The following is a 9,507-nucleotide window of genomic DNA, read 5'->3' as shown; positions in this document are numbered from 1 at the left end:
ATAAAGAATAGAAAAGATGGAAGTTTGCAAGCAAAGTATTGCAAGCAAAGTATGCATCTTCCTCCTCACCCACGTCCTCACGTAATGGTTCCATGTTCTTATTCTTAGGCAGCTTCCATGCACCTCACCAACGATGCCGGTGCAATTACCACTCTCTCTCTCTCTCTCATATATATATATATATATATATATATATATATATATATATATATGCACCCCTACTTCCCTCACCCTCATCAATCTAGGACAATGGCCTGTATAAGCTTAGCAAAGTCTAGAAGCTCCTCTAGTTCACTAGAGAGATCACCATCCTCTAAGAAGAAGCTCTTCTCCTTGAGCCTCACAGGGTGTCTCAAACCTAGCCCGCCGCGCTTTTCGGCCATGCCTGCGAGGGACGTAAGGCTCAAGGAGTTTCAGGAAGTTTTCCGGTACTTCGACAAGAATGGTGACGGCAAGATCAGCGACACGGAGCTGAGGTCCTTCTTTGAGTCCATGGGTGAGGATGCTGACGATGTGGGAGGAGATGGCGTGTTGGATTTTGGTGAGTTTGTGGGGTTGATGGGGGAGGGGGAGGAGGAGAGGGTGAAGGAGGAGGACCTGAGGAGGGCGTTTGATATGTTTGAGGTGGAGAAGGGATCGGGGTGCATAACTCCGCATGGGCTGCAGAGGATGTTTAGTAGGCTGGGCGAGCCCAGATCGGTCCAGGAGTGTGAGGCCATGATCCAGTCCTTTGATCTGGACGGCAATGGTGTGCTCGATTTCCAGGAGTTCTCGAGGATGATGAGTTGAATCTTGGATGATGAATTCATCTCTCTCTCTCTCTCTCTTTTATTTTCCTTGGTTTGGTTTCTGACATATGCTTAATTATTTTATTTTCCTTGGTTTGGTTTCTGAGATATGCTTATTGTAATTAAGACAAACGCTTGATTTCTAAGACAAATGTTTGTTCTAGTATCGGGAAACAAGGGCCGGTGTGATTTGTCTGTTATCAACATGGGGCACGTCTGTTTGGTAGGAGCAGTTTCTGCAAGTCAACATGTGATGGGACGTTGCGAGTACGAACCCTAATGGCACATGGGTGGTTGAATAACTGCCTGATTCTAATAGGGCTTGTCTACTGGAAATGAAGGGGCCTTAATCCCCCAGCTTGATCAACAAAAGAAAACAGTGATTTTGATTGTTGTTTGTGCAAAGTAAATAAATATGGAAAACACGAGTACTAACCGTGGAGGAAAATACGGGGTTGCGTTTTGCTCATTGACTCGGTTATCGGCAAGGGTTCATCCTCATCAAAAAATTTAAAAATGCTGTTTACAAGCCGTTAAATTACAAGCCATTTTGAAAAACGCTAAAATATACGAAAATGATTTTCAAATATTACTTGTGCTGTAAACATGAGTCATGAGAGACACGTGTTGCATTTTGAGGATTCTAAATACTTTGCTAACTACTTTAATCCGATGGAGGATAATGTGAAATGTGATTGCACACTTATAATGCGCTAATGCACCTGATCACCGACCACCTTTAGCCTATCAGCTGTGAGGCCAACCAACCAAAGATGGTGCGTGATCAGGTGCATTAGCGCATTATAAGTGTGCAATCACATTGCATCTGATGTGCTCTCCTTTAATCCCAATAGCTAGGTCGAGGCCGGATCAGATACAATCACTTTGCACAAGTGCACCCGATCACCCTCCAATTGCAGCACCACATTGCATTTGTGCAATGTGATTGCACCTGATCCCAATTTGGCTAGATCTGCCCGTAGGGAGAAATGATCGGTGCTGGCTCCAAAGCATGTTGATAGCTTTCTTGCGGGTGTTGGCACCATAGTGACATTCGTTTTTTTTTTTCGGCAAAATCTCATTTGTCAAAAACTCGGGCGAAATTAAAAAAAAATCATAAATCTTGCATTTTTTTGGCAAAATCTTGGCAATAAAAAAATAAATTAAAAGTTATAAAAAATATTTTTATAAGTAAATATTAATAAAACTTATTTAAAAATAAAAATACACAGTTTTTTCATGATAAATAGCCGTTTAAAACGTAAATATCACGTTTAAATCGTGGTATTTATGTTTTTTCATAAATCTCGCAAGAAATTGTCGTTTTAAACTTTCAGGCAATTTCTCGTGATATTATCACGAGATTTTCATAAATCTTGCGATATTTGTTACAGAGGTTGGCACATGACCCCTGAGAAAGAGGCCAGCTTGATCGGCTTATACGCTTCTTGCCTAAACCCGGCTTCAACCTGATTCAGGCAGATCTGTATGCGCCATGAAAGTAGATGACCTAATTGTCTTGGTTCGTGAAACTATACTTTTTTTTTCTCTGGTGGCTCTGCAGAGGATGAGCGAGTGCAAGTGGTTCCGTAGCATGATCACAATTGACTGATGCCTATGCATTTAGACGCATAACAACACATTAATATTTCTTTTCATTGGTTAAGCATGTGATGAAGAAAATATTCTAAGGATAACAAAGGTTCCAGTTCTTCTTGTGTTGGATCCAAATACCCGATCTAGTGTGGTCATAGAGCCTCACAAATAGAACATCAAGAGCTAAAGAAAAATGGTGGGCACATTAAAATTAATTTATATAATTTAATTATTACATTTAATAATATTTAGTATGAGTTAAGAATGAAGTTATAATTAAAAGGGGCATTATCTTCGTGTCAATGGTGGAGTTAATCTCAATCCGTAATAGATTTTTATATAAAGGTCCATGGACATGGCAAGGAAGACATGAATGGGAAAAAATGAGTTCAATGGAGGGGATTTTGAGAGAATCCTACCATGTGGAGAGGGCTGGAAATAGCACACAACAAGGTAGAATGTATGATTAGGTTGAAGGTTTAACTCTTCATTTTAACGCACATGCCCTTTTGATTCAGTGATCCCATCTAAATCCGTTTTTAGGAACCATGTGGTTCCATCTCATGAGCAATGGTGTACGAACTACGCATTTCATAAATCGATCAGCTTGGTTTGGAGCGGATGAGCATTTCATCAATTATATCGTATATATTTTATTCTTTCTAATTTATTTATTTATTTAGTAAGAAATATGCTTCACACTTTACGTTTAGACATATTTTTCAAAATGTGAAAAATCAATGGTTCACGTTGCATTTAATATAAAAAAATTTTATAACACACACACACACACACACACACACATATATATATATATATATATATTTATTTATTTATTTATTTATTGAAATGAAAACCTACCCAAAGGTCAAACCTGTGTGCCTTTTGATGAACTCATCAAAAGTAGGAGCGCAGTGTCCCACGCTTTGACCCAGTTTAGGTGCTTCACTGAAAAAAGGACCGAGCCTCTCCAGCACAGCAACTATACCAATGTGAGTCAAGCAAAATATTGCAAGTGGGTGGTGATAGGCCCAAGCCAATGGTACGGGTCTGGGAGTTGATCATGTGGATTTGGGTTGGGTATCCAAACAGCTTTATATGCCGCCCCCCACAAGCAATTCCCGGCCATGTCCCCCACATATAAGCATCCCATAAAAAAATGATCCAATTAGGCTGTTTGGATTGGATCTGGTAATGGAGGTCCTTGTCCAAATTCAGAATCAATAATGCTCTACCCAGATCAGGTTGAGTTTGGCTATACTTGGATCCAAACTGCTTATATCCCTAGAACAGCACGATTCGGCTGGTTTTGATGGCTCTGTGAAAGCAAAGATTGGAGCCTGTCTCAAAATGACATATTGGAGTAAAGTACATATATGGGCCAAATGCCACATTGTTTATCGGATCTGGATCATTGTCTAATATGATTTTGTGAGATATGTAGAGCTGTAAACGGGTTAGCAACTTAGTTGTGGGTCCTGCTCCAAGTATAATGTCCTCCAGTAGGGGTGGCAAAACCTGACACGACCCGCCAACCCGCCTCTTAGGCGGGTTCGGGTTTGGCTTAAACTAACCCGTTTAATAAATGGGTCGACCCGCCTAACCCGTTTATTAAACGGGTCAATTCGTGTTAGGGGTATGCCAACCCGCCTGCCAACCCGTTTACCCGACCCCGACCCACCCGCCAACCCAACCCGCCAACCCACCCGCTAACCCGTTTACCCGACCCAACCCGTTTATTAAACGGGTTGGTGGGTCGTGTCGGGTTACCCGTTTAATAAATGGGTCGGGTTCGTGTTTGCCACAGCCGACCCCCGTTTATTAAACGGGTCGGGTTCGGGTTGAGGTATGCTGACCCGCCAACCCGACCCGATTGCCACCCCTATCCTCCAGTTGAGAAGTTCGTACCAACCTAATCATTCTATGGCCTTCTTTTAGTAGCATGTGAACTCAAACGGGTCAGAAACAAACAGTCCAGAACCAAACCCAAGTCTGAAAATCCTAATCACGTTGTATCATGATCAGTCTACCTAGGAAAGCAGTTCAAGCAGTGGATTATGAGTCAGGAAAACCTGCTTAGAATGGTTGCTTACTTTAGGCTGACCTAATCAACAGGATCTGGGTCCCAGAATGAATAGTATATAATCGGAGCACGGATCCACAAGGGTCAAATGATCCCTTAATCTATGTTTAGAATCATTAGATCCATATGCATGTGGTTAATTAGTTTTTTTTTCTTTATCTGAATGCAACTATAGGCAAAAGTGAGGATCAAGAAGGAGCTCCTCGTAGTATAACCAAATGAATTCCTACTTTTCACAAAGCACAAGGCTCATAGAAAAACACAGTTACAACTAGCAGACATGCTTGCACAAGCCTATGACATGCTATTAGAACCAAGGATTCAACCAGACCCGGCTCCATGGGCAATGGATCTGGGTCTATATGTCTTAAAATTTGGGTCATGTTGATCTCTACTGGCCTAGTGCTTAGCCCACCCATGTCCAGATTGATCAAAACCCTACATTCCTTCATATACACTTAGGTTAGACTCCTAATCTGGTCAATGCTGTACTGTATGCATGTGTACTGCATACACCCAGCAGGATCTGGACTCAGACCCATCCAGATCCAATTGATCCTAGTCCAGAATTTGGTCGTGTAGGTTCATGTAGTCTAGTTTTTATCTGGGCATTTTGCTTCAAAATGTGATCAATTGTTGACCATAATTTCATACTGAAGACTGTGCTGCTCGGCCCCAAAAGCTCAGGCACGAGGGGTCCAAGGATTCTGTGCCATTCCAGACTCATAATGCTTGCCTTCTCTTCAAACAGCATCACCATCGTTAGGATCAAGCCTTGTCTTCACACATCAGATAGTCAACATCTGATAATTGATAGAAACCTTCATGGCCTTGAATGGATCAAGGGAAGGGATCCTAATTTTTCTTTCACGATTACCAGAATAACCATTCAACTGTGAGTTTGTTTAGTGCCAATCAGCTTTTGAATAATCTGATTACAGCATGTGGGCAGGTTTCTGTAAGGCTTCAAAAATCAATGGCTCAGAATTTTCATACATTTCAAAGCTCATAAAATCATATTTTTCATTAAAAAAACACGATCTAACAGTTGATTCCTAGCAATTGAATCATGCTAAACACATCTGCAGGGTCTCATTTGCAAACATAGGTTGAAATATTCAAAATTTGCATTATCCACACCGTATCCATGGTAGGAGGAATCAATTATATATAGGGAAAATATTTGCTACTAATGAAGGTAAGGAACTAATGAGCTATTATAAATCATAGGTGCAAGTTGTATCATTCAATCTAACCACATAGATGTGTTCAACATGGTTTGTTTGCTAAGGTTCAACCCTTAGATTGTGCTTTTCTGATATAAAATTTGTGATCTTTTGTTATAAAATTTTGGCACATTATGGGCCGTTGATTTTTGGACTCTTTAAAAACCTAATTACTTGTCATAATCACATGATTCAAAACAAATTTTCTACCAAAAACCATGTAGATCACATCGGTAACATTTGATCTACAAAAAATTGAATTTTTTTTAAGAAAAGAGTGATTTCTAGTCATTAGTTTCTTATCTTCATTAGTAGCCATATATATATATATATATATATATATATATATATATATATATATATATATATATATATATATATATATATATATATATATATATATATATAGTGTGTGTGTGTGTGTGTGTGTGTGTGTGTGTGGAAGTTGAGACCAGTCAAGCCCCTGTTCAGAGTTTAACCTGGTCAAAAAGAGGACCACAAAAATTGCCGTTACTTGCGCGCCATAGGGATTTCAAACTTCCATTTGGATGCTCACCTGGTCCAGGGATACCCACCAATCCTAGAGTCCCCTCCTACTCTCCTTTCAAATACCACTCAATTCCTTTAAGGATCCACACCCAACTTACTACTTCCCTCCAAATGGGTCTCTCTCCCACCACATGTATTCTCCTCTTCACTGTCTTCGTTTCACTGTCTCAATCTCAACAACCATACGAAGGAGATGTCCCCACAGACTGCAGCTCGGCTGGTAGATCGTCTTCTGCCCTTGGTTATACCTGCAATGCTAGAGACCAAAACTGCACATCTTTTCTCCTCTTCAGATCCAGATCTCCCTACAATTCAGTATCCACAATTGCTGGTCTTATGTCTTCTGACCCCTCAAAACTTGCCCAAATCAATGGTGCTTCTCTATCTTCAGTTTTTGCTGATGGCAAGAATGTTATTGTCCCACTCAACTGTACTTGTTCAGGTACATACTTCCAAGCTACCTCAACTTATTCCACTCAAGTTGGGGACACCCATTTTAGTGTCTCAAACAACACTTATCAAGGCCTGGTAACTTGCCAAGCACTAATGAATCAAAACAATTATACTTCGAACAAGTTCATCCCGGGTTCGATGCTTAGAGTTCCATTGAGATGTGCATGTCCTACAGCCAAGCAAGTCCGTAGTGGTGTGAAGTATCTTTTGAGTTATAGTGTGTATTGGAATGATAATATTGAGATTGTTGGCTGGAGGTTTGGTGTCAATGCATTGAGTGAACTTGATGCTAATGATCTTACGTTTGATAATCCTACACTTTTCCCATTCACCACCATTCTTATTCCTTTGCAGAATGAACCTGTTGTCTCTCAAAAAATCACCTCTTCCACACCACCAAGGGGTTCATCCCCTTCCACTTCATTACATGGCAAGAAGATATCCAAGAAGATTGTTTATGTGGCCATTATCATTCCATGTTGTGCTTTTCTCTTGATCATGTTATGTGCTTTCCATTGTAAGAAGATGGAGTCTGATGGATGCACGATCAAGAAGCCAGAGGAAAAGTGCTACCAGAAAGTAGAGAAGGCAGGTTTGGAGATGGATGATGCACTTAATGTGGGTTTATCTGATGTTGGTCATGCATTAAAAGTGTACACATTTGAAGAATTACAGACGGCAACGGAGAACTTTAGTGAAGAGTGCAGGATCAAGGGCTCTGTTTATCGCGGGCTTTTTGATGGAGCTATAGCAGCAATTAAGAAAATGGAAGGTGATGCATCTGAGGAAGCAGATATACTGAAGAAGATCGATCATATCAACCTGATTAGGCTCTTTGGCATTTGCTTTGAACAGGGCTACTCCTATCTTGTTTACGAGTATGCAGAGAACGGATCGCTGAGTGATTGGATTCGTGGAAGTAATGCCTTCTTATTGAGTTGGATTCAGAGAGTGCAGATTGCTTTGGATGTGGCTAGTGGTCTTCATTATCTTCACAATTATACAGAAACTGCTTATGTGCACAGGGATATCCAGGCAAGTAATGTTCTTCTTGATGGTGGCTTTAGGGGAAAGATTGAGAATTTTAGTCCCTCAAGATCGGTAAAGGGCGAAGAAGAAGATGATTCTACATTGACAGAACATTATGCTGAGCCAAAATTCTACATTGGACCAGAGTACTTCGAAAAAGGATCAATATCACCTAAGCTTGATGTCTACGCTTATGGGGTGGTGACATTGGAGCTCATTACAGGCAAAGAAGCAACAGAGTGCAGCTTAAAAGCATTAGAAGCAATCCTTATAGATGAAAATCATGAGATGAGTGATTTCATGGATCCTAACCTCCAAGGAAATTATCCCATTGAATTGGCTATGGTGATGATAAGAATGATTGATGCCTGCTTAAGGAAAGATCCATTGAAGCGGCCAACCATGGATGAGATCGTTAAGATCTTAACAAGGACATTAGTAGTTTCCCTGACTTGGGAACCAACCATTTCTGTATTGCAATTTCGAGCTTCTAACGAATATCCAATTGAGATTGAAGTCTAATAACGAATAATGTTAGGATAGCTTTCAATGTAATCTGCAGACATATATGGTAAGCTTGGAGAGACTGTTGTGATGAGTTGTAAAAGTTGATGGCATTTATATGAATAGTTTCAAAATGTATACTATATCCTATTAGTTTTAGATTTGCTAATATGGTTTCAGTGGAGCCCCATATTATCAGATGGCAAATGCATTGAAACTTGCATTATATTTGGACATTTATGAAACTGTGAAGTTGAAATTTCACAAAGAAGAATGGGATATCTTTCATACACTACGTAACTTAAGAAAGTTTTGATAGAACCAGTTAACCAAGATCAATGGCCCAAAGTAAGTGGCATTTAAAATGAGGCACTGAAGCCACTGATTAGTCAGCTAACATGCATGGCCATAAATGGTGAAAAGGTCGCCTTTCAAAAAAAAAATGGTGAAAAGGTTGAGGTTCTTGCCTATTCAAGGGCTCATTACGCAAACGGATATATAATTCTGGACTATGGACTAAGTTCCAACCTAGATCCAACCCATATTTTCAGACATGTACAGCACTTTATCCAAATCTAGGATGGATCTGCCAGATTATGCTCAAACCAAATCCAGATTGGAATGAGAGTTCACATAGCGATTGTGTGAAATATGATTTTACTTGCCATTTGCCATGTGATTGGAAATTTCATAACGCCTGTTTCAAAGGGGCCAACTACCCGACCATCACTGAACTACAACACTCCGTTTCAGATTACAAATAATGCCAAGATCTGTAAAATTCATGAAAATTTTCGTGCAACTCCCAAATGGGTATCTGCCCCACCCACTGGACAACCCTCTCCCTCTCCATGGCTGCGTCACCATAACCATGTGAACGAAAGATCTCCAGAGACCGCAAAAACACTGATAATTCTACATCTACACTTGGCTATGGCTGCGATGACAACATATTTGGCAAAAACTTCTCATCTTTTATGATTGTATGAGTTGCTCGCGGTGAGGAATATACTAATATTAAGAAGTTTAGTGAAAATGCAAGATAAAGTGCTCTCTCTTTATCAAGGGCTCATCAAGGGAGACAAATCAGCTATTAAGAAGTTGAACGGAAGAATTCAGATCTGTAATATACTTGCATAATTGATCAATTCATATAATTAGACGTCCAATTAGATGTGCAAACAACAGATGGAATTTAATTGATTTTTTTTACATTTACACTATCTGATCAAGAGAAACAACTCACTATGCTCAACATCTCTCTAAAGGTTCAGAGAGC

The 9,507-nt window shown here is 40.0% G+C and overlaps 1 protein-coding gene and 1 pseudogene across 1 annotated transcript; both read left to right on the top strand.

Annotated features, from left to right (window-relative positions):
* The first annotated feature begins 223 nt into the window (after nt 1–223).
* On the top strand, nt 224–1,167 carry LOC149847936 (putative calcium-binding protein CML41). The gene has a single exon (XM_090009752.1). It carries the CDS (start codon nt 250–252, stop codon nt 787–789), a length of 540 nt encoding a protein of 179 aa, XP_089865878.1. The 5' UTR covers nt 224–249; the 3' UTR covers nt 790–1,167.
* Nucleotides 1,168–6,788: 5,621 nt separating this feature from the next.
* Nucleotides 6,789–8,246, top strand: LOC149847935 (lysM domain receptor-like kinase 4 pseudogene; annotated as a pseudogene).
* The last annotated feature ends 1,261 nt before the right edge of the window (nt 8,247–9,507 follow it).

This window comes from Nuphar pumila, chromosome 1, assembly GCF_984573655.1.
Source record: "Nuphar pumila chromosome 1, dmNupPumi1.hap1.1, whole genome shotgun sequence".
Lineage (NCBI taxonomy): Eukaryota > Viridiplantae > Streptophyta > Magnoliopsida > Nymphaeales > Nymphaeaceae > Nuphar > Nuphar pumila.
Note: the sequence above shows the minus strand (reverse complement) of the source record. Positions and strands in the feature narration are given on the sequence as shown.

What these genes read in the sequence shown, in the direction of transcription:
- LOC149847936 (XM_090009752.1), top strand. Translation starts at nt 250, where the DNA reads ATGGCCTGTATAAGCTTAGCAAAGTCTAGAAGCTCCTCTAGTTCACTA.